The sequence below is a fragment of the Elephantulus edwardii genome, unplaced genomic scaffold (genome assembly GCF_000299155.1).
Source record: "Elephantulus edwardii isolate Elephantulus edwardi_28Jun2011 unplaced genomic scaffold, EleEdw1.0 scaffold00361, whole genome shotgun sequence".
In the NCBI taxonomy this organism is placed as follows: domain Eukaryota; kingdom Metazoa; phylum Chordata; class Mammalia; order Macroscelidea; family Macroscelididae; genus Elephantulus; species Elephantulus edwardii.
The window spans coordinates 1,780,713-1,806,452 of NW_006400111.1; the positions used below are offsets into that span (position 1 = coordinate 1,780,713).

General features: G+C 41.7%; 1 protein-coding gene across 1 annotated transcript in view; it reads right to left on the reverse strand.

The window, feature by feature from the left end:
* ARHGAP17 (Rho GTPase activating protein 17) overlaps nucleotides 1-25,740 on the reverse strand; it is a 93,285-nt gene that overhangs the window by 23,124 nt on the left and 44,421 nt on the right. The window contains exons 10-16 of the mRNA XM_006902048.1: nucleotides 24,599-24,710; nucleotides 23,857-23,938; nucleotides 17,591-17,671; nucleotides 15,087-15,200; nucleotides 10,882-10,973; nucleotides 4,584-4,743; nucleotides 1,367-1,536 (exon numbers count right to left, since the gene is read on the reverse strand). Coding sequence (XP_006902110.1) covers nucleotides 1,367-1,536; nucleotides 4,584-4,743; nucleotides 10,882-10,973; nucleotides 15,087-15,200; nucleotides 17,591-17,671; nucleotides 23,857-23,938; nucleotides 24,599-24,710 — 811 coding nt within the window. The remainder of the gene's footprint in view (nucleotides 1-1,366; nucleotides 1,537-4,583; nucleotides 4,744-10,881; nucleotides 10,974-15,086; nucleotides 15,201-17,590; nucleotides 17,672-23,856; nucleotides 23,939-24,598; nucleotides 24,711-25,740) is intronic.

Genomic DNA, 25,740 nt, shown 5'->3' on the forward strand with positions numbered 1-25,740 from the left:
AATAATAAAAAAATCTCTAGACAAATATAAAACCCTGGGAGGAAAAGGGGGACAAACATTACTCCTGGTTGTTCTAGAACTATGAGGCACCTGGAGTTCCCTAGTCACAAATATGTCTCCAGTGTCCACCCATGACAGGCACAGTACAGAGAGGTTGGCAAGCACAGGACAGGTAAGAGAATTCAGAGCTGGGAAGGACAAACAGCAAGCTTAAAAAGACCAATTTAAAGTCTTAAGATTGAGTAAAGTGCTACAATAGAAGATGACATTATAAGTTCCAGGGCAATTCCTGGCTGGAACAGTACTTGGCTGCAAAAGGAAAGATCATCAGTTTAAGTCCATTCATTGGTATTTCAGAAGAAAAGACCTGGAGATCTGCACATGGGGGGAAATCAAGGCATTTAAAACCTCATGGACCACAGTTCTACTCTGATGTGCGTGAACTCCATGGCGACTGGCTTTTTGACTGACTCTCTAAGTGAGGCTAGGTTATCAGGGAGGGTCCCATAGAGGAAATATCATTTGAGCTGAGCCTTGAATGGCAAGTAAGAACTAGGCAAAGAGTATTCACAAGAAAAAAAACAAGTATAGATGTTCTACAAAGGAAATAGCTTAGTGGATCCAAGGAACAGAGATCAGATGAGTGTTGCTAAAGAAACGAGAAAGAGGAGAGTGGAAACATGAGCTGAGAGGTAACTCAGGTAGGCCCACACAGGGCCCAGGTGAGTTTCACATGGAAGCCACTGGAAAGTTTCAAGAGGTGAATGGATCTGTTTATTTTTAAGCCACCCCCCTGATTTTAGGAGGAGGGCTACAGAAGGGCCTACAAGGAAGATGATTAAATTATATGCAAAGAGGGCCTAGAAGCCCTAACACTAACACAGGGTGCAGCTGCCCAGGACCCACAGAGCCTGAGTAGCACTGAGGCTGTGGGGTTCTGGAGCGTGGAACACAGGCTTCCTGGAAAAGTGGGCATATTCTGGAGAAATGGCCTTTTGTTTGTTAAGTTCTGTGGCCCCTTTCTTGCTCTTCTGTTTTCATTTTTTAATGAAAACAAATTTTTTTTTTCATGTTGCTATTTTCTGTGGAGTTAACGGACTCATTGCTGACCTCCAGAAGCAGTCAATTACATGGAAGAAGACTGCCCATTCTTCTCCCACCGAGCAGCTTGTGGATTTAAATTCTGTGCCTTTGGGCGCAGCTTCTTACCACTAGGCCACCAGAGCTCTCTTTCTGTTTAATGTCTAATTTTCCTACTTGTCATTTTATAATGGACAAAAAAAGAGGTGTGCTTGAAATCCCTGCCCGCTGACCAGGATGTATGCACATCCATCCCTGAAGGCATTGAGTAGAGTGGGCTTCTTACCTCTGCGCAGAGTGTGAGGACTGGGACCAGCGGAATTGTGGGCGGGGCCAGCTGAAAGCTGATGCGAGCCAGCAGCCCCTACAGCCTGGTTTGGGCCAATGCTTGTCTGACTGCTGTTCCTCCCTGGCACTGGCGTAGCTGCAGACACAGAGTCCTTGGGTACTGGAAGACTAGGGAGGGCAAATGTCACGTTAAATGTCATAAGTCACGGCTAGAAAAGGTAAGCATGCTACAAAGGATATGGACACAACCAGAGTTTTTACTTTAGCTGGCAAGTGGGTGATGATCTAAAAGGCAACTGGTGCCGTAAAGGATTATACACTTTCTTAGAGCCACTGTATCAGACTACTACTCTATATACCATCATTGTACCACCAACTGCTCTGCTACTCAAATGTTAGGACAGAGAACTTCTCAGAGCAATCAAAGAAGTTCCAATTTGCTTGTACTTAAATTAGGAAAATAATTAAAAATATAAAAGGGTTTGTAGACTTCAAAATAATCTAATTGTGAAATCTGCATTCCATATAATTTGTCCAAGCAAAAGCTAAGGTAAGATAATAATACATCAGTAAACTGAACTTGAGAGGTTAAATGATTGCTCAAAGTCCTTGTATTAATGCTGTTGTTAGGTGTTGTCAAGTTGACTACGACTCATGGCAAACAAGAGATCTGAATCTTGTCCTTTTATCAGTGCTTTATAGGTACCCAAAGTAGACTACTTGATAAAAATTTTAGTGCAGCTTCTCTGGCAGACCCATTTTCTCCCCTCCCCCCGAGTAGCTACAAGGTTGAACCATCTGAAATACCACTTTTCATGGCTCTGTTGGTCATGTGTCCAGATCAGGTGGAAAATGGAATTATTGCAAATGAGATGGAACCCTCAAGTTCAAGAATAAGTCTCCTTAAAGCTGCCCATTCCAGGTGACTTACTGAAAGTTTAACTGACCAAAACAGTCTTTAAAGAAGATCTACCCTCTTTATTTTCTACCTTGTACTCATGCGCCAGTTCCCTGGCAAGACAGAAGGCTGTGCGGGTCTTGGGCCACCCCCACCACTCCCCCAGGCCTAGCACAACACAACTACACAGCAGCTATTTAGTGAATCTGCTGAATGAATGAATGTCAGAAATGTTGTCATTGAACCAATCGGCTATATCCAAACATTAGCTCCTCTTAATGGCTACCAGGAAGGGGAAGGGAGTAAAAAATTAATAAATATCTAAGTTGGGCAAAGGGAAAAGCCATAAATAATAATGACCTGATCAGACATTGAAATGAATTAATCAATTGTAATTAATATTATTTAAACAAGTGTGTATGACTGACAGAATGAAAAAAACCAATGTGATCTGTAAATCTTCAATGAAATAACAATCAAAAACAACAACAAGCCAAGTACTGGCTTCTGACTAGATAGCACACTGTATGACATAAGCAAATGACACAGGAACACTGACAGTTTATATCAAACAAGTAAAAGATGTTTCTAACACTGCTAGACAACTGTTGGCTTCCAGTTCCCACCACCAAAGCAGCAACCTGGCGAAGAAAGCAAACAAATGTTGCTTTCTTCGGAAAATGGGAAAAGAAGTGAGCAATCTGCAGTCTCTGCCAATTGGTGGCGAGGGATAGATGGGATTCACCCCATGGGGTAGCGATTTCCTCGGGCACGGATGTCACGCCCAACAGTAGGAGCTGCAAGAAGGCTGGGGCGTCCAGCACCCTTGCCAGCAGAAGCTGGCCTCCTTACCTGCCGTCGCCTGGGCTCAGCCCCTGCTCCAGCGTGCCTACAGAGGAGGGGACAGCCCCACCCCCTGTGTTGCTTTCAGCCCTAGAGCTGTGGGGCGGGGGCTCTGGGCCCGCAGAAGCCAAGGTGCTGCCATCTGTGGGCGGGTGAGGCGGCTGGAAAGCGGGGGCTACGTGTTTTCTATTTAGAGTGCCACCCCGCCGGTGGGCCTGGAAGTCCATAAGCTTCACACCAAAGCTACACGGAGAAAAGAAACAGTCAACACACCATGCGAGCTGACAACTATGGGGGAAGTCCATTAGTTCATGGGTGCTGAAACACATGCGGGAAACAGCCACCCAAGTTGCCCAGCATACAGTGAAGCAGTAAGACTAGCTTAACGGTGAGTTCAAGGTAAGCAGATCAACTTGGCTTTAAAACGGAAGGAAGCCATCAGTCCTGGTACTGACCAATGAATGCCCTTTTACCATGCTGGATGTGAGCAGCTGAAAGCTGACCGCCAAGCTTCATCTTGAATGATAACACATTAACATGTTTATTTCCATACTAAGTGTGTCTATTCAGGAAATGAGGTGGAAGTGGAATCCAGAAGTCCTACCACTGAGGCAATGGAAGGAAGCCACACCACACTGGCACTTAATGAAGATGAGGACTAGAGACAATGTAGCTAATACACATGCAGAGACATAAAGAGGAAGAAGACACAAGACTGGAAGAAAACAGTTACTTTTGCAAAAGGGTTGGGAGCTGGAGGATAGGATAGAAGAAGACTTACTTTTCACTGGAAGGCCACAGATGTAAGAGCTTTAGAACTTTCAATTTAAAAAAAACAGATGATTCCTTAAACTCTTGTTAAACTCAGGAAGCTGTCTGGGAGACTCCATCCCAACAGGTAACTGATTGTCTACCATATGCTAACTAGACTCAAGAAATATGTGAAGTCTAATTTTTCTTTTTATTCCTGTAAAGAGCCTTAGTGGTACCCTGATAAAGCACTTGTCTGGAGAAAAGACCCAGTGATAGGCTCCTATAAAAATTAAATCCCATAAAACCCTATAGGGCAGCTCTATCTCCTGCAGAGCAGCTTGCCGTTTTGAATTGCTGACCTTTTGGTCAGCAGCCAACTGCCTTGAACATCTAATGCCACCAGGGCTCTTTCAATCAAGCACATACAGGAAGAATCTGAACTTAGTATGTGAAGTTGTTCCACTGCAGTGCTCATCACAGACAATGGAGAAAAAACTGAATGCATATGTTACAAATGTTAACTGGCTGGCTATCTACCTACTTTACATTCAGGTTAAGGGATGAGACACGTTCCAGCAGAAGTACTAAAACTATCAAGACATGGGGCCACTCTCAAACTCCAAGTCCACTAAACTGGTACCAGTTATTGCTAATTATGGTTCAGCGATTCCTTTGTGTGGTATCTACAGCTGGTTTAAAAACCCAACAGTGCTAAACGCACCTCTCCTTCTTAACCAAGTCCCCTTCCATCACCGCCATGCTGGCAGGCCGCTTCCTCTCCAGGGTCCCAGAGTCAGAGTCATTTCCAGTGTGGGATGATGAGTGATTGGAATTTGGGATGGCAAGAGGTGCGAATGTTTCTGATACATTAAATTCAATCTCTGCAAGAAGGAAAACACAACCATATGAGACACAGAGGAGGTTCTGGTTGGCACAAACTGTTAAACACTGAGCTACTAGTTGAAAGTTTGGCAGACTGAATCCACCCAGAGGTGCCTCGGAAGAGAGGCATGGCAATCTGTTTGCAAAAGGTTACAGTCATGAAAATCCCATAGGGTACAGGAGCGTAGTTCTAATTTTCACACATGGGGTAACCACCAGTTGGAACTAATTCAACAGCAACCAACAACAGCAAAACCTACAATATATTAGATCATATAGGGTGAGAAAACTTTATAATCTGAAATAAAATATCTACTTTACAAACCATGTGGTTGTTGTCAGGTGCTGTCGAGTCAAATATAACTCATAGTGACTCTACGAACAAAAGATCTGAACTCTGTTCTATCCTGTGCCATCCTCACACTTCCTGACACACAAGAGCCCATTTTGCAGCAGTCACTGTGTCAATCCACCTGGTTGAGGGTCTTCCTCTGCTTCACGGACTCCTGACCCTTCTCAGTATGATGTCCTTCTCTAAGGAACAGCCCCTCCTAGCAACATTCTTGCCTCCAAAGAGCTGCACCTTCAAGAAATATCTGTTGATTTTCTTGGCCATCAATGGGATGTTCAGTGGTCTTCTCCAACACTGCAACTCAAAGCCCTCAATTCTTTTTCTGTCATCGTTATTCCTTGTCCAATTGTCAGATGCATAGCAAGTAATCGGAAAGATCATGGCCTGAATCAGAAACACCTTAGTCCTCAAACTGATATAATTTCCAATCCATAGACACTCACTAATTCACAAGCAGAAGCCTCAGGTACTTTCAGAAGCTTACAGTTTACCAATATTTGTTACTGTTGTGTACTGTACAGTTGGAAATGATTCATAGCGGACTCTCCAGCTGGTTTTCTTTTTTTTTATTATTTTCCTAAAATGCATTTTTTTAAAAGCAGATATCAGACATTATCATTTATAGGGTCAAAGAATTTCTCCAGAGACAAACTAGAGTTTCAATTGTAGCTTAAAGTGAAAGTTAGACAGTAAGTAAACTCACACCAAATTAGTCCTCACTGCATGTGGTCAACATACAATTCACTAAATCTTGTCAGCATTTTACTTTGTTGCAGGGCTCTGGCCTACAAAATTAATGTCTAAAATTCAAACCTTCCAAACTGAGATGAACGCTTGTTGGGCTTGGTTTGGGGTTTGTAGCCAATTAGATCATGAATCATCTCTTCTCGGCTCTTGGGGTCAGTGCTGAGCCCAATGGCTCCTTCAACTTCCGCATCTTCCTTTTGTTTTTTACAGGTCTCCAGGTCCTTTAGAATACTCTCAAACCCCTTCTCAACATCATCAAGCTTCAGCTCCAGGCGAGGTGATTTTCGTTACAGCTTAATTAAATGAATACAAAGGGGCAGAAACAGTGAACTAGATTTCCAGTCCACAGAGTTATCCTCAGGGTTTAAACCAGTAAGTCATTTATTTATTCAGCAAATACATCTGTTTTTTTTGGGGGGGGAGTGTTTTGTTGGTTTTGGTTTTTTGTGTTTTGTTTTCTTTAAATTTTTCTTGTTGTGTACTGTGGAGTTGGATACAACTAGCACAGGAGGAAATTGCCCCTCCTCCTGAAGAGTATCTGGTGGATTTGAACCCTGAACCTCTGAGAGTGAAGCACAGCTTTTTGCTACTGTTGTTGTTATGTGCCATCGAGTCACTTGCAACAGCCCTAAACTCTGCTCTGTCCTGTACCAATCAAACTGTCTCCAATACACCCATCCTGATTACCCCAGTCACTGAATCAATCCAGTTCATAGAGGGCCTTCCCCTCCTGCGCTGTCCCTCCACCCTCCCAAGCATGATGTCCCTCTCCAAAGGCCTGTCCCTCCTTACAACATATCCAAAGAATGTTAGATGGAGCCTCAGAATCCTTGCCTTCAAGGTGCTGCCTGGTTTAACCCTCTCTAGGATGAATCTGTTTGTTCTCCTAGCAGTCCATGGTACCCTCAATACTCTTCTCCAGCACCACAGCTCAAAGGCATCAATTCTCTTTCTATCCTCCCTAGTCATTGTCCAACTCTGATGCATAGCAAGTGATTGCAAAGACCATGGCCTGTATCAGATGCACCTTAGTCTCCAGAGAGACACCATTGCTCTTCAGTACTTTGGAGAGGTCCCTAACAGCAGACTTTCCCATGGCAATGCGCCTTTTAATTTCCTGGCTACTGGTGCCAAGAGTGTTGACTGTGGAGCCAAGCAAACTAAAGCTGTGAACAATCTCAATCTCTTCACCATCCATCCTGATGCTACCAATTGGTCCAGTGGTGAGAATCTTTGTCTTCGTGACATTGAGTCTCAATCCATATTGGAGGCTGCAGTCCTTGACCCTCTGCAGCACGTGCTTCAGGTCCTCCTCAGTTTCAGCAAGCAAGGTTGTGTCATCTGCATAACAGAGATTGCTGATAGATCTTCCACCAATCCTGACACCACATTTCTCCACATAGAGCCCAAACTCCCAGATAATCTGTTCTGATACAGGTTGAAAAGGTATGGAGACAGGACACATCCCTGGCATACGCCCTTCCCAATTTTGAACCATGCAGTGTTTCCTAGTTCTGTTCTGATGACTGCCTCTTGGTCCAAGTATAGGTTTCACATTAGCACAATCAAGTGTTCTGGGATTCCCATTCTTCTCAGAGTCAGCCACGGTTTGTTATGATCCACACAGTCAAACGCCTTTGCATAATCAATGAAACACAGATTACATTCCTCTGGTATTCCCTGCTTTCAGCCAAGATCCATCTACCATCAGCTACAATATTCCTAGTGCCACGACCTCGTCTAAACCCAGCCTGGACTTTTGGCAGTTCTCTGCTGATGTGCTGTTCAGTCATTTTTGGATAATCTAGGCCACCAAATAGCCCCAGCAAATTCTTGTGTGCTCTAGTCTCGTGTTAAAAGACAGTCTCCTTTGAAGCCGGCTTGGCTGAGCCCCTTTCCAGAACCTTGGGGGCCACCGCCGACTCCCACTAAGTTGAGAGGACTACACTTCCCAGACTTCTCTGCACCCCTCGACCCACAGGCTCAGGCCTGCGATGGCCACGCCCCCCACGTGACCGGAAGCCTCCCTGATTTCTCCCATAGAGCAGATAGTGATTGGAACTCTGTGCCTTTGGGTTAGCAGTGCAATTTCTTACCACTTAAGCCACCAGAGTTCCCTTTACCAAATCAGCAGGAAATAAAATAACAGAACTTGAGTCGGGGGAGAGTTAGAATATAAGTCTGTACACGTTTTCTCTCCTCCCTTTTGTACAACAAACATGGACTACAGAAGATGACAGTGAGCAGTCATTTAGTCATCAAATATGGTATCTACAATGTGTGGTAAAAGAAAAATAAGGGGGTAAAAAAAGAATAAAATCTATACTGCCTACAGTAGTTTTTTTTCCAATACTCACTTCCTCAGTGGAAATCTTGGGCAGAATGCCAATATTAATTAATCTATCATGTATTTTGTTGAGCAACACACTTAAGTGAGGCACGCTTCTTGGTGATGGGAAGTCAGTGGTGAAGAAATGTTGAGCACAGGCTAGCAGCACGCAGAGCTCACACCCAATGGGACGGGACACAAGGTTGCTATAGTTGAAGCAGGGGCAGGAGACTCAGATCCCAAACAATTCCCCAATCAGTACCCCCAACGGGGCTCAAGAGAACGCCTGTGGATCCCAGGATTGTAACAGAGTTGGAAAAAAAAATCAAGCACTATCAGATAAAGTCCTAATTTCCTGAACAGCCCATAAAGATCTTAAAAAAATGGCCGCAAAATCAACCTGTTCATCTTTATCTTCCACTTCTGCACACATCTAACTAGCTAGCTACAGTTAAAAAAAAACACGACCAAAACCAAAAAAACCCTCTTCTACGTGGAAAATATTTGCATATTCAATGCCACTTTGTGGTAAAACAGTCCTTGGTTTCCATTTTCAACATTTGAAAGAGTTAAGCAGATATTTCTCTCTACATCTATTTTTCTACTTTGCCATACAGTCTATCTCTTTATGATGCCTCTTTACTAGTCGTCCAAAATCCTCCTGCAGAGAACATTTCCTCCTAGCAAAACAGGTAGGACACGGCATTCTTCCACATAGGCTTGAGTAACTTTAAGTGAAAGGAAGTGAAATATAAAATAAACGGTTACTATGATGCCAAAATACAAATGCCATGAACAAATATGGAAAACCAATGAAAAGACTCAAAACAGTTATGTTAATCATTAAAACAGTCCAGAATTAGAAGCACACTGCAACGTGGGGAAGAGGTAAGGGAGGTGGAAAGGGAGGAAAATGTGCAACAATGAAAGAATGGACATCCAACTTTTCTATAAACTTTAGTTAAAATCACAATAATAATAAAAACACCACCCAACACATTACTGAACACGTGATAGCCAGCTACTTCATGCCTCATGCCCTAATGTCCCTCCTTTATTGCTTATCTGTCCATCTTTATTGAACCAGTATTCTGAGGGAACAAGCTTGTCACAGAAGGGTTTTTTCCCCTCCTCTTTTTAAAAACTAATTTTAATGAATGTTTACAGAGACTTTGGATTTTCATTTATTGATTGTTGCATTTTTCTCCCTGCCCACCCCTCCAACCCAGTTCTCTCTTCTCTTTGAAAGGTGAAAGAAAAATTCTTTCATTGGTGTACAATCTCCCCCCCCCATCCTGCCCCCACCCCCAGTATACTCTACTATGCAGCCTTCATTCTGGACTCTTGTCATGACCATAATACCCAATCATATATCACTTTTAAACTGTTTTCTTCCTCATCTGTTTCAATGCAGTATACATAATTTATCTAATCTTTCTCGGTCTCACCCCAACTCTGATGTCAGTCCCGTTCTACAACAGTGGCACTATGCAGTATTTATCCTTTTGTGACTGAGATATTTCACTCATCATAATGTCCTCTAGGGTCACCCATTTTGCATACTATTTCATGAGTTCCTTGTTTTTCAATGCTGCATAGCATGCCATTGTGTGAATATACCAGAGCTTCTCTATCCATTCGTTTGTTGATGGGCACTTGGGTTCTTTCCAGCTCTATTACACTCCAGTTTCTCTGCAACCCTGCCAGCAATTTGTTGTTTGCTGCTCTGTTGAATTCTGCTATTCTTACTGGGGTGAGATGATATCTCATCGTTGTTTTGATTTGCATCTCTCAGAGCTAGGAATTTCAAACACTTTTTCATGTATTTGTTTGCCATCTGAATGTCTTCTTTGGTGAGTCACAGAAGTTTTATAAAGCACAGTACATGAGAATGATTGTATGAAACACAGTGTGAATGAAGAATAGTGTGAAACACAATGTACACAAACTCTGTAGGCAAACCAATATCAAATAAATATTTTTTTTTTAAATCCACCAAAATAATAAAAAGTAGTTGTTGGTGGGATGATTTTAAGGGACGGGGGGAAAGCCAGCCTCACAATATTAATGAACGAAACAGAATGTAAGTCAAGGATTATTTGGAACACAATGTACTTGCATGAAACATAATGTATATGATGACAATATTAATAAAAAATACTCCCAAATGAGAAAAAGATTACTGAGTATTTTCTTCTTAAAAAAATGCTTCTGCTTTCCAGCCTGGTCCCAGCACTATGGCCCCTGCAAAGAAGGGTGGTGAGAAGAAGAAAGGCCGTTCTGCCATCAGTGAAGTGGTGACCAAAGAGCACACCATCAACATTCACAAGCGCATCCATGGAGTGGGATTTAAGAAGTGTGCTCCTCAGGCACTAAAGGAGATCCGGAAATTTGCCATGAAGGAGATGGGAACACCAGATGTTTGCACTGACACCAGGCTTAACAAAGCTTGTCTGCGCCAAAGGAATAAGAAATGTCTCATACTGCATCCGTGTACGGTTGTCCAGAAAACGTAATGAGGATGAAGATTCCCCAAACAAGCTGTATACACTGGTTACCTGTGGACCTGTCACCACTCTCAAAAATCTACAGACTGTCAATGTGGATCAAAATAAATAGCTGATTGTCAAATAAAGTTATAAAACAGTAAAAAAAAAAAGCTTCTTATGCTACTACCTTGGTAGTCAACACAAAGGAAAAGGGAGTTACCTTCCGGGAAGAACCAGTCAGCGTGCTGAATAATGGGCTCAATCACGGCAACCACGTGAACAGATGTGGCTGCTGCCATTTCAGCGAGCGTTCTGTAAAACAAGTTCAACCATTAAAAAAAGGCTGCCTCCACTTCTTGCAGGTCACTCCAGACGTGTGCAATTATCTTTAACGAATGAAATATTTAAGGTTAGATGCTAAAATGAAAGCCACAAGGCTCTGGCCCATCAGCACGCCTGTGAACACTTCAGAAGAAATATTGCCCCAACTCAGCTTAGCCTGTAGTGTGGTAACAACTAGTGTCCACAACACACACACACACACACACACACACACACACACACACACACACACACACACACACTCTTTCTCTCTCTGCCATAAGAAGCTAACACTGGCTAGCAAGTGATATACGTAAAGGCTGGCTTTAAATGTGCTGGGAACAAAGGCAGTGTTTTCCTATTTGAATAGCACTGCATGAGAAAGTTACCTTCTGAGATTCAAGACTACTAACAATCTATTTTTCATGTATTGCGGCCAGAAACATTCATCGCCTCTTACTATTTAGCATGTGGAGCGCTGGTGGCTGAGTGGTAAGGAGTTATGCTGCCAACTCAGAGCCGTGTGGTTGGAATCCACCAGCTGCTTGCTCTGCGGAAGAAAGGATGGGCAATCTTGTTCCATGCAATTTACTGCCTCTGAAAACCCACCAGAGGGTCAGCTATGAGCTCTTTCCAACTTGATGGTACATAACACCAGCAACATTTATTATATCAGAAAACGTGAACTTGGACATTTACATTTAAGGTAAATGTGAACTGGTCCCAAGATGGGTATTTCTCCTTCCTATCGTGGGGCTAATATTACAGCTGCGAGTCAAAAGATCATGAAAGCAAACAACTTACAAAGGACTGGCACTCATTAGCCACCTACCTACCACACCTTGGTGCTCTGTGCTCTTTACTTTGCCTTCCCTCATGTTTACAACCACCTCTCGTGGCCCACTCTGTGGATGAGAAGCCTGAGTCCCCACAAAGCGAGATCCCAGGTCTGACCACAACAATCTACCTCTTCTCTCCTATTTCATCTGGAGGGACGTTTTCATTCCACTTACCAACCAAGCAGAGGCCTGCTTTCTTTCACATTATAGTCTGAAATACTATTTAGACAAGCATTCTCTGACAATTATCCTTTTTTTATACTTCCTTCCTCTGCAATCCTAATGCTTGTAATGTCTTGGAATCATTCTAAATCTGCCAAGAGCTGTTTTTTCATGTTGTTGTTAGGTGCCACCAAGTCAAGTACAATTCACAGTGACCCTATGAATGAGAGATCTGAACCCTGTCCTATCCTGTACCATCCACATAATTTCTGACATACTAAAGCCCACTGCAGCTGCCATGGTGTCAGTCCACCTGGTTGAGGGTCTTTCTCTCTTTCACAATCCCTCCGCCTTTCCAAGCATGATGTCCTTCTCCAAGGAATAGACTCTCCTAGCAATATGCCCAAAGTATGTGAGACAGAACTTTGTCATCTGTGCCTGTAAGGAGCACTCTGGCTGTACTTTCTTCAAGTCTCTTCATTGTCTTCTTTTAGAGAAAGTAACTGAGAGGTTACTGAGAACTCTGGTGGCTTAGTGGTAAGGAGCTGTGCTGCCAATCCAAAGGCACACAGTTCGAATCTACCAGCTCTTCTGTAGGAGAGAGATGGACAATCTCCTCCCATGTGATGCACAGCCTCAGGAAGGTCAGCTGTGAGTCAGTTCCATCTCAATGTTATAGAAGAGCAATGGTTATTGATTTGCAAGACCTTTTTGTATATTCTGAGTGGAACTTTTCCTAGTTTGTAAACTAGGTTCTCTGCTTAAGGCACTTTCTGACATATAGAAGCAAGATGCCACTGATTAAAAATGTCACTGTATTATTTAATGGAAACTTGAACTGGTTATGATTTTTTTTTTGGCTGAGTACAATGTACTTTATTGATGGTAAATGACAAGATGGGCTCTCGAAGCCCCTCCCCTTTCTCAGGGGGATTTGATGGAAACTTGTATCAAGGATGTGAGATTCTCAGTGTGTGGGAGGATCAACTTGGGGCAAGGATGCCCCAGCAGCTGAGGGTCTCATTCTCTCTCTTCTAGTGCTATTGCTGGAGCTGGTGGTCCCAGGGGCTCTTATTCTTTGGAGGCCAGGTGAACCATCAGGTCAACCACCCAGTTGCTGTAGCCAAAGTCATTGTCATACCAGGAAATGAGTTTGACAAAGTGGTCATTCAGAACAATGCCAGCCCCAACATCAAAGGTGGAAGAGTGGGTGTCACTACTGAAGTCACAGGAAACAACCTGGTCTTCAGTGTATCCCAGGATGCCCTTGAGGGACCCTTCTGATGCCTGCTTTACTACTTTCTTGATGTCATCATATTTGGCAGCTTTCTCTAGACAGCAGGTCAGGTCCACAATTGACACACTAGGGGTGGGGACATGGAAAGCCATGCCGGTATGTTTCCCATTCAGTTCAGGGATGACCTTGCCCACAGCCTTGGCAGCGCCAGTAGATGCAGGGATGATGTTCTGGGCAGCTCCACGGCCACTGCGCCACAGCTTTCCAGAGGGGCCATCCACAGTCTTCTGGGTGGCAGTGATGGCATGGACTGTGGTCATGAGTCCCGAAGTTGTCATGGATGACCTTAGCCAGGAGAGCCAAGCAGTTGGTGGTGCAGGAGGCATTGCTGACAATCTTGAGAGGGTTATCATACTTTTCCTGGTTCACGCCCATCACAAACATGGGGGCATCGGCAGAAGGTCCAGAGATGATTACCCATTTGGCACCACCCTTCAAGTGAGCCACAGCCTTCAAGGTTGTGAAGACACCAGTGGACTCCACAACATATTCAGCACCAGCATCACCCCACTTGATGTTGGCGGGATCTCGCTCCTGGAAGATAGTGATGGCTTTTCCACTGATGACCAGCTTCCCATTCTCAGCCTTGACAGTGCCGTTGAACTTGCCATGGGTGGAATCATATTGGAACATATAGACCATGTAGTCAAGGTCAACGAAGGGATCACTGATAGCAACAACATTCACTTTGCCAGAGTGAAAAGCAGCCCTGAGCGGCCAAATCTATTGACTCTGACCTTCACTATCATGTCTCAGGGATGCGGCTGAGCTGCACGAGAAGAGAGGGCAATCTGGATCGACGAGAAGCAGAGAGCCGAACTGGTTATGATTTTATGAAGCCCACTAATAGAACAAGTAAGCAGTGACAGACACAGCTGCTGAAGGACAGACTTTGCAGTCAAAACACTGGTTCTATTGCTTTACTGCTATGCACCCAGAAGCAAATTAATAATCCTCTCTAGGACTCAGTGTGTTCTCACCTATAAAAATGAGGACAACAGCCTCTATGTTAAAGAAGCAACTCGTCAGAATGAAAGAGATGATCATAGTACGACAGTAGAAAAAATATCCAAGCCAAGTTGGAAATTTCCCAGCTTTCCACCTGACCTCCTCTCATCTCCTTTCTCTGTTCTAGCTATTTTCCCAAGTATTAATATATTTCTCATTCTAAGTATACTTAGAATTTCTTTTTTCTGCTTGAAAACTTGTATGGCTACTGAGGCCTAAAATAAATTCTAAATGTAAGCTATATGAGGCCCTTAGGAACCTGGTCCTAGCCTACTCAGGTATTGCCTTCAATCCACTATGCAGACAAGACGAGGCAATGCACTTCTAAACCACAGAAAACTAGGCCCTTTCATGCTAGCACTGCCTTTACTCACACAGGGTATGTTCTGTAAGAAATCATTAATTCAATAAGGTACAGCTGAGGTGACATTTCCTAATTAAGGCTTCCTCTAAATACCTCAGCCCAAATTCCATTCCTTTATCAATGTTCCTGTCAATCTTCATGATATCTGTGTTAGAATCGATGTGTATGGATCTTCCGAACGTACTGGAGTTGTTGATCCACCTCACTGCCCAAAGGGGAGGTCAACGGTTCTCATATGTCTGCACTTCCAGCTTGAGAGACATCACTCAATTCACAGTCAAGTTCCAGAAACATAAGCTGAGTGGAAGAATCAACCTCAGAACATCTTGGAGTGCTTCTTATATTATTAGCACAAACAGCTTGGGTTTTATTTCTAGTCTTCCCATAAGGCAGGAAGATGTGAAGATAAAATGATATGAGAATAGGTGACTTACCCTTCATTTTTGGCCCATAACAAGTTAGGGCCTAATACGATTGCAATGTTGCTGGGAGTCATTTTATTTACGTCGCTGGTCTGAGCAAGCTTTGCAAGGAACTTGATTAAATACCTACGAGACAAAAGTGAAGGGGGGGAAAAGTGAAGGGGGAAAAACATTTCCTCTAAAGTGTTTGCAGGAACAGTATCTTAGCGCTCAGGAACTCAACTTCAGATTGATTAAGGGCTCACTGTACAGTGTCACTAAATCAGAAACTGGCTCAAGGTAAGCATTTTACAGATTTCTTAGGCTGTGTCAGAAAGCAGACTGATTTAGGGTTTGGAAGACTGAAATAGCCCATATGTAAATCACAGTTATTCAGAACTTCTATTTGCTATGTATTTAAAATCCATATCTCTTTTATAATCCATTTAATCTACTCCTAAATAAATGACATAATTAACAGTAAAGTTCAATGTACTTTTTAATGTAAACATTGTAAAAAATTCGAAATATTATATTTTGCTTACAGGAACTTGTACTTGAAAATGTTGATGGTGTAATTAATTATGAAGACAACAAATGTATTTTTAAAATACTCTTATGTACAAATGTAGCACCATAAAAGCAAAAACTAGGAACACATAATTACCTACCAGTACACAGTATAATGCAATATTATGAAAATAATTATTTTGTACTAATACAGAAAAAGGGCACTCTGGTGACTGGTAAGGAACTGCAATGCCAACACAAAGGTACTTGGTTTGAATCCACTAGCTGCTCTATGGGTGAAAGCTGGGAAATCTCCTTCTGTGTGATTTACTGCCTCTGAAAACCCACTGGAGGGTCAACTATGGGTTGGTTCCAATATGATGGTACATAACAACTAATACAGAAAAGTTTCCAGGATGTCTATTAAGCAAAAAAGGTAAGGATAAAAACATACACACAACATATATTACTATTTGGCTAAAAGAAAAAAGCAGAGTGGTGTAAAAAGAAGTATGAAAATGTATATATTTGCTTCCATGTGTATCAGTTCTTGCTAGAAACTGGAAAACACTGGCTATGTCATGGGTGACAGTGGTATAGAAACAACAGAGTTTTTTGCTGTGCACCTTCTGTATTTTAAAATTATAAAACACAAGAACACATTTCCTACGGCTGAGCCCGTAGGGAGTTGGCCTCAGAGACCCACTGGAGGGTCTGCTATGAGTTGGTTCCAACTTGACAGCAATGTGGGTTTTTTTCCCCCCATTCAAAACATAAACAAAAAAATGAAACAAAATAAAAGGCCAAATCTCAACCTCTTAAGAACCATAAAATGAGAGCTGAATATGCTAAATGAACCAACAAAGAATATTACTACTATTAACCCATGTATAAGGCAAGCTTGATCTTTAAGGTATTGTTGTTGTGTACTGTTGAGTCAGAACCGACCCACAGCTGACTCTCCAGCAGATTTTCAGAGGCAGTAAATCACACAGGAGGAGAACGTCCATCCTTCTCCTGCGGAGCAGATGGTGGATTTGAACCACATGCTTTTGGGTTTACAGCGCAGCTTCATGCTACTTAAAGAGTATATTTAAAGAACAGGTAACATACCAGGCATATGTCTTATAAAGTATACGTGGTTTACCAGCAAATCCTCTTAGAATATGTTCTTTGGTATGAAATGATTTATTCTCTGAGGGGGGTGGTGGTGTTACTTTTTTCTCTATTCTTCTTTAAACTTTAATAATGTCAAAGGGAAGTTAAAGCCCAAAAATTTGTTGGAGGGCAAAAGTTCTTCAGAAACTGAGTAATGAAAAAAAACCCCAAAAACTCACCATTGGTGTATTAATTCTATGAGGTCAAAAGAAAGTTAAAGCCCAGAAATTTGTTTGAGGGCAGAAGTTCTTTAGAAACTGAATAGGTAATGAACAAACCCCAAAACTCACCGTTATTGAGTTGATGTGATTCATGGCGGCCCTCCATTGACTTTCAGAGGCTGTACAGCTTAACACGTTGCCACACACTTTTAAATTGACAACCGTGCTTAGAAACACATTTTGCCATCATTTGCGGTAACATGTTAATAGAAGACAGCTTATCTTTTTTTCCGCAAAGCCACCGGTGGATCTAAACCACTGGTGATACTTGGTCTTTTGATTAGTAGACCAACAACTACATGCTAAGGACCACTCTACCAGAGCTCTGCACATAATCTTCATTTCTAGTGATTTTTTTTTAAAGTGGGATGATTTACAATCTATTTAAAGTAAACTTTATAACATATGTGAAAGATACCATTATAGAAAATACTGCCATTGACTTCACATATTGAACAATTTAGAGCATACTGTGTCTGAGACCAATCTTTTCCAGTAGCTGTAAGACTAAACTCTAATGGATGCACTATGAGGACTCTATTTGGATGCGTTAGACACATCTCAACGCTATATCCAACCTTTTTTCCAGGAATCCCAAGTTACTCTCCAAAGCATTGTTTTAACCTGCTAAATGTAAACCACACATACCTAAAGTTAACAAAATTTGGTGGTGGCAACTTCTGGCACGTTCTCCACAAATCTTGAAGTTTTTTATCTTGATCCTGAACACTGAGGGGAAAAAACAGTCTTTTTAAAAAAATATGATAATTATTCAAACAGGTAGTAGTGCCTGTTTTAGTAGTGCCTGTATTAATGGGCTACATTAGCAGAGGTGCCTTCATTGACAGAGAAAGCAGTTTGTAAAGAGCATAGATTTTGAAATAAACAGATCTAGAGTTAACTATCAGCTTCCACATGTGCTGTTTAACTCTGAATTAGGAACTTACTCTCACCAAGTTGCATCTCTGGATTTTTTATAATGCTTTTCTGAGGAGTTACCTTGAGGCTTCAGGGGGGAAAACCCTGAACCACCTAAAACAATATTTGAATACAAGAAACACTGCACTCTCTTTCTAGGAAATGCATGTTCTCAAAAATTGGGTTAAAAATACGCAGAGCTTAATCATGCAACATCGCCACAATTTCTATGCATGCAAGTTCATGAGAAATCAGGCACATAAAAGTATGGCTTTGTAGAGTACATATTTTCTTATCCTAAAAGTGACTAGCCACAGATCACTTGGCCAAGCTCATGGGTACTATGTTTTCCTGGCTCTTAACTAGATGGTTTCGACTTACAAGCTATCATAGAAACACAACCAAAAGCACATGTTAGAGCCTGTAGAATAACTCTGCCCAACAGGGACAGACAGTGTTAGGAAGTGCCTATTCAACACCCCTTTGGAGTTTAAACACCTTCTCAGACCTGAATTAATCTGGAGAGCTGGCCAAGAGAAGATTAATTGCTATGACTTTGTCATTTTTAAGCAAAGCCACCCTGTTTAAAGCCAACAGTTCCCAGAGAGATGGAAGGTCTTTGAGTCAGACAGATTTAAGTCTAAATTCCATTGTATCAATTACTTGCTAAGAGCTTTGGCCTTGTTCATTAGTTTCCCTGAACTGACTCAATTTCCTCATCTGTAAAATGAGAACAACATCATCTACCTTTTGTGATGTTACATAAGGATTATAAGAAGTGAAAAATCACTGGGTGGTGTAAATGCTAACACATTCTGAGGTAAACTGGAAGCAGTCCCAGTTCCCGCAGAAATATCTTAGAAGAAAGAGCTGGTGATCTGCTTCTCATAAAACTAGCCACTGAAAGCTCCATCGAGTTCAGTCCTACTCTGACATATGTGGCCTCCAGGTGCCAAGAAGTTGGAAAAGACTTCATAGCAACTGGTACTGGTTATAAAAGTGTGGTATACTGGATCTGTTGGCTCAAAATTTAGCTTGTCTAAGGGAGCTCTGGCGGCCTAGTGGTAAGAAGCTGAACAGCAATCCCAAAGGCGCACAGTTCAAATCCACCAGATGCTCGGCTGGAGAAGGAAGGACAATCTCCTGCTGTACCAGTCAGAGCTGATTTAATGGTACACGCACAAAAAAAAAAAAAATAAAATAAAAAAAAAATTTGGCTTGTTTAAACCATTTTTCTTTGGCCTTTCTAATCTCTCTCCAGGACAAACTTCTAATCTAATCCAGCTGCCCTGTGGGCAGGTGGCCTATCTACATCACAGCTGTGTGAACCATTTTTTCCCCCTCATAAGGTGATTGGATGATCTTGTCACTAAATTGGGCATATTAAGCTGCAGAATTTTAAAAACCTCAACACCAGGAAGCACTGGTAGCATAGTGGTAAGGCGCTGCAATGCTATCCCAAAGACTCATGGTTCAAATCTACCAGCTGCTCCGTGGGAGAGCTCTCCTCCCGTGCAAATTTTCTGTCTCTGTAAACTCACTGGAGGGTCAGCTATGAGTCAGTTCCTACTTAAAAGTATATAACACCATTATTAGAAAAAAAGAAGTAAAGAAAGCAGCATATATCCTTCAGGGTCAAGGTTTCTGAGCCAGAGGCACCTTGCTATTAACTGAGAAGCTGCCTCAATTGAGGGACTGTGTCTTGCTACTGATTTTAAATCATACTATGTCCCCTTGTTCTGTTCATATAAGCACAATTAAGTGTTTTGGAATTAACACGATTAAGTGTTCCCATTCTCTTCAAGGTTAGTCAGAGTTTGTTATGATCCACATAGTTAAAGGCTTTTGCATACTCAAGAAAAACCAAGTAGATATTCTTTTCGTATTTCCTACTTTCAGCCATCTGATATCAGTAATGTTATCACTGGTGCCATGGCCTCTTCTAAACCCAACATGGACTTCTGGCAATTCTTTTTGTACTGGTTCTAGCCATTTGGGGATGATCTTCAGCAATATTCTGCTTGCATGTGATATTAACGATGTTGTCCAGTAACTGCCACATTCTGCTGGATTTCCTCCAGCCAACTGGCCAGGCAGCTGTCTTATAAATTTCCTGACACAGACTGATAAGCATGCCCAGGACTGTATCGGTTAGTTGAAACATGTCAATTGGTATCCCATCAATTCCTGGGGCTTTATTTTTGCCAATGCCTTCGAAGCAGCGTGGACTTCTTCTCTCATTATCACTGGCTCTTGAGCATATGCTACTTCCTGAAATATTTTTGTGTTGACTAATTCTTTTTGGTATAGTGACACTTTAGGGGTTTAAGGTTTTTTGTTTTTTTTGATTCACATTGTGTTTCATATGGTCATTTCCAAGCATTATGTCTTATACAATTAATTACCATTGATCTATGCATCTTTTCAGATTCCCACTGGATCTTTCTAAATACCTTCACCCCCTCCCTTCACTCCCCATGGTCCCCCCACTCCTTGTCCTCAGCCCTCCTGCCCTTTTTCCTTTCCTCTTAGCATATCCATACACATATTACCAGTTATCCTTCTATTTTTACAATAATGGTCCTATGCAGTGTTTGTTCTTATGAGACTTACTTAACTCAGCATAATGCTTTCTAGCCTTTCCCATGTCATATAGGATTTTTCAAAATTGTTGTTCTTGAGTGCTGCATACTATTCCATCATGTGACTATATCACAATTGCTCAATCCAGTCATTTCTTGATAGACATTTGGACTGTTTCCATGTTCTTGCTGTTGTGAATAACGGTGTTATGAACATCAGTGCACATATTTCCATTAGTATCTCAGTTCTGTTTTCCTTGGGGTATATTCCTAGCAGTGGAATAGCTGGGTCATATGGAATTTCTATGTTTAGCTTTTTAAGGAAATGCCAAAATTGTCTTCCAGAGTAGTTGTACTATTTTACAATCCTACCAAAAGTGTATGAGTTCCAATCTCTCCACGTCCTCACCAACATTTACTGCTTACTTTCTGGTTAAACTTTGCCTTTACTACTTGGGTGAGATAGTATCTCACTGTGGTTTTCATTTGCATCTCTCTTATTGCCAGAGATTCTGAGCTCTCCTTCGTGTGTCTGTTGGCCATCTGAATGTCTTTGTCTGTAAAGTATTTCCAAATCTTCTGCCCACTTTGGAATTGTGTTTTCAGTCTTTTTCTTGTGGAGGTCCCGTAGTATTCTGTAACTTTTTGTTATAAGACCCATGTCGTTGCCAAACTTTGTTCCCCAGTCAGTAGGTTTTTACACCCTATTGGAAAAGTTTTGACTTACACAGGGACTTTGAGTGGTTTCATTCATCAATGTTATCCTCTCCTGGCCGTGCACCTTCATCTTTTTTTTAATGCTTCCTGAATCACTCAAGATTTTGCCCATAATATCTCTCAGTACTGCAGCTCAAGGTCTGAGTTATTTTCTTAGTTCTTTCAGTTTGAGAAATGCTGAGCAAGTTCTTCTCTTTTTATTTTTCAACTCCAGCTCTTTGCACATGTTGTTATAATACTTAAAATAAAGAGAGGTGTGTATCAAGGCTGTATCCTCTCTCCACACCTGTTCAATCTAGATGTTAAACAAATCATTTGAGAAGCTGGACTTTGTAAAGAAGAAAGTGCTTTCAGGATCGGAGGAAAACTCATCAACAATCTTCATTATGCAGATGAAAATGAGGAGAACTTGAAATACTTGTTGCAGATCAAAGATGATATTTTGCAATATGGATTACATCTCAATATCAAGAAAAACAAAGATCCTCACCCCTGGGTCAACAGACAATTACCATGAAAGATGAAGAAAAGGTTGAAGTTGTCAATTATTTCATTGTGCTTGGGCCCACAATTAATACCATCAGTGCTGGCAGTCAAGAAATAAAAAGACAAGATGCATTGGGAAAGTATGCTGCCAGGAACTTCTCCAAAGTACTGAAGAACAATGATATCAGCTTAAAGACTATGGTTTGCCTGATTCAAGCCATGATCTTTTCAATCACCTCCTATGCATCTGCGAGCTGGACAATGAAGGATGACCGAAGAAAGATCGATGCTGCACACCTATGTTTACTGCAGTTTTGTTCACAATAGCAAGGAGTTGGAAACAACCTAAGTGCCCATCAACAAACGAATGAATAGAGAAGCTGTGGTATATTCACACAATGGAATAGTATGCTGCACTGAAAAAAGGAACTCATGCAATATTATTCAAAATGGGTGACCCTGGAAGACATTATGCTGAGAAAAATATCTCAGTCACAAAAGGACAAATACTGCATGGTGTCACTCTTGTAAAACAGGACTGACTGAGAAAGATGGGTTCAATAATGTATACTGCATTGAAACAAATAAGGGGAAAAAACTGTTTAAAAGGGATATGTGATTAGGTATTTTTGTCATGACAGGAATCTAGAGTGAAGACTACACGGTAGAGTGGACCTGGGGCAGGGATTATAAAACAATGAAGGAGTTTTTCTTTTACTTTTCCAAGAGGGTAGTGTACTAGGGGGGAGGGTTGGGAGGGGAGAAAAGTGCAACAATGAATGAATGGGGAAAAAAGAAAGATCTATGCTTTAAGTTGTGGTGCTAGAGAAGAGTCCCATGGACAGGCAAAAGAACAAATACACATATCTTGAAGAAAGTGCAGCCAGAGTCCTCTTTGAAGGCAAGGATGGTCAAGTTTCATCCCACCTACTTTGGACATGTTGTTAGGAGAAGTTATTCCTTAGAAAAGGGCATTATGCTTAGAAAGGCGGAGGGTCAGTGAAAGAAAGGAAGACCCTCAAAGAGATGGATTGGCATAGCGGCTAGAACAATGGGATAAAGTGTATCAGAAATGGTAAGGATGGTACAAGGTAGGACAGGGTACTGATTTATTGCTCAAAGAGTTGCTATGAGTTGTATTCAACTCTATGGCACTTAGGGGAACTCTGGTGGCCTAATGGCAAGACACTGAGCTGCAATCCTGAAGGCATAAGGTTCAAGGTCACCAGCCGCTCTGTGGGAGAAAGAGGGCAATCCCCTCCAGTGCAATTAACTGACTGAAAACCCATCAGAGGATCAGCTATGGGTTGGCTCTGACTCTACGGGTCACAACAATAAAAAAAAATCTTACTATTGTGTGAGCAGCTCTCTGAACTAGTTGAGGAACCATGTCTTGCTGTTAACCTGGTTCGGGACTGCTATTTACTCAACCTTGGATTTTCTCTGTGTGGTATCCTTTGTCTCTCCCCCTACCCCTTGCCCAATCTGTTTCCCTAAGAAATCCCAAAACTGTGAGTAAAAGGAGGTCTTACGAAGTCTCTGTGATCATTTGCAATGAATTCTGGACCAGTAATTATTAGGTAGATGCAACAGAGTGGGGGGCCTTATCTGACCTAATAAGGATCAATTTTATACCGTGGATGTTGTTGATGGGGACAGCTCCCCTCTGGGGAGCTGGAAGAAGTCAGCCTCGGCCTTACTCACAATGTCTTTCCTCCCTTTACAGGAAGTACTGGATGTAAATCCTAGTACAGAAATGAGTACTTAGTAAGTGCTCTGAAAACATTAACTCGCTAACTAATAATGTCACAATTACATTATTGCACAGCTGAGTCTGAATGTAGCCCAATAAACACAATGCCACTAGCCAGCAGAATCCTTATTCCCAGGTATAGGACTTCCTCCAATATAAAGAGGTTTTGATTAGATAATCCTTCAGCGTGGATCATCAATGAATGTGTATGTCTTCATATATAGAAATAATTAAAATTTAAGACAAGGTATAAAGAAATATTCCTAAATGAACCCTTGTGATATTCAATATTTTCACTCTTAAGTAAGAACTAGGACACATATTAGTTAATAAATATGATACTTTGATACTGTGTTGTTGTTTTTTTTATTTCCAGGGGTAAACTGAGTTACAAAAGGGAAATAATATGGCTTCATTTTCTTTTCTTTTTAAGACTCTTAAGTGTTCCTTAAACTTACCTTGCAACTTGGGTCCACTCTTCATACAAATTAAAAGTCATCAAGGGTTCAGGCAATTCTCGTAAATAGGACTTTAAAGCACCTGAAATCATGAACACCCTCTTTGAATATGAAATGTGATAAGGCTAGGGATCTTGGCACACAGTATTGTGTAATATAAAATTAACTAGAGTTTTCACAATTCATGCAATCTTTCATAACACAGAGAACAAATCGTAATTGAGGGCAGTGGGAGGGAGAGGGGAGAAGATGAAGTGCTCATATAACAAATTTCACCCCTGGGAGAATATATCCAGGGCTCAAAAGAAAAGAAAATGAATTTCAAAGCTATCCTTTTAATAATAGATATAATTTTGGGGGGCAGATCTAAATTTAGAGGGTAAAAGAAAGGAAGATAATATAAACATGTCTCTAAATAGTGAATTATAAACCACCTTTATCTTTGCCTAAGAATTATAAAAACAATAACAAGAGAAGCAAAAAAAGAAAGAACGGAGGAATAAAAAAAGATCCACAATACACACATACACTTTACCATGAGGAAATTGTAGCAGGAGACTTGTTATGTGCCATCGAGTTGCCTGCAACTTATAGCGACCCTATGTACAACAGCCCTAAAGACCACCTCAGTTTCATTTGTCACTTAAACCTACAATTAGAATTGGATTTTTAGCTCCTCAGCTATCTGACATAGGAACAGCTGGCTGCTCTAAGGGTGACTCATTCATTCCTTGGAGCTCACCTGCCACAGCATGGGGATCGGAATAGAACTCATCCAGGTGAGAAGTAGAACAGTCTAAGGCAGCCTTCAGCTTCTTTAACTTGGAGGCCCCAGCGCCAATGCGGAAAAGGCCCTGGAAGACAATTGAAAGCCGTTAATATCAGGTGAAAGTTGTGTGCCTTAAACTATGAACACGGAATGGTCTGACCGACAAGCCCATCCGCCCACCTGACTTCTACCCCTCCTAAGAAAGCAGAGAGCAGCAAGAAAGCCACCTGTGTGGAGGAAGGAAGCTCAAGTGTGTCCCCTTTGAAAGGCAATAGGAAATAGTTTATTTTTTAATCAGTGCTTAGCACTTGCTCTGCCCCATTTCTAAATCTCTGGGCCTATGAGAAACCTATAAAAAGGTATTTGTACTTCTACAAGGTAAATTTGCTATGCTGTTGTTGTACCATGGAGTCAGAACCGACCCATAGCTAACCCTCCCGTGGTTTTTCAGAGGCAGTTTCATCACATGGGAGGTGACTGCCCATCCTTCTCGTGTGTATCAACTGGTGGATTCGAAGTGTGTGCCTTTGACATGGCAGCACACAGCTCCTTACCGCTAGGCCACCAGAGTTCTCTAAATTTGTTACAGATTTTATAAATTTAGGAATATTTTTAAAGCGTTTTAGGAAAATTTTAAGAGAAATTATTACATTGGGCTGCTAGTCATGCTCACTTCCTTATATATTACCGAGGGGAAAAGGAGAAAAATGTATGATGACCTTGAGAGGCAGTTGAAAATAAAGGGCATTGCACAAAGAGCTACATGACAAAATCAATCGCCTGGGCTTTTTACTTCTCAATACTACTGACAGTCTGGGTCAAGCAATTCTTGGTTGTAGGGTCCTATCTTGTGCATTATAGTATATTTGGCAGCATTCCTGGCCTCTACCCATTAGGTATCAGTAGTGCTTCCCACCCTACAAGCTGTGAACGCCAAAATGTCACCGGATGATGCCATATTTACCCTAGTTGAGAAATGGAGACTAATAGAAATTGAGGTCACACTGTACCAGGAGGGTACAACTGAAGCAAATACAAGGCTTCTGGGACTATTTCTTGATCCGATTACGTGGTTGAGTTTAATGTATGGGAATTGATCAAGCTGTTACGATTTG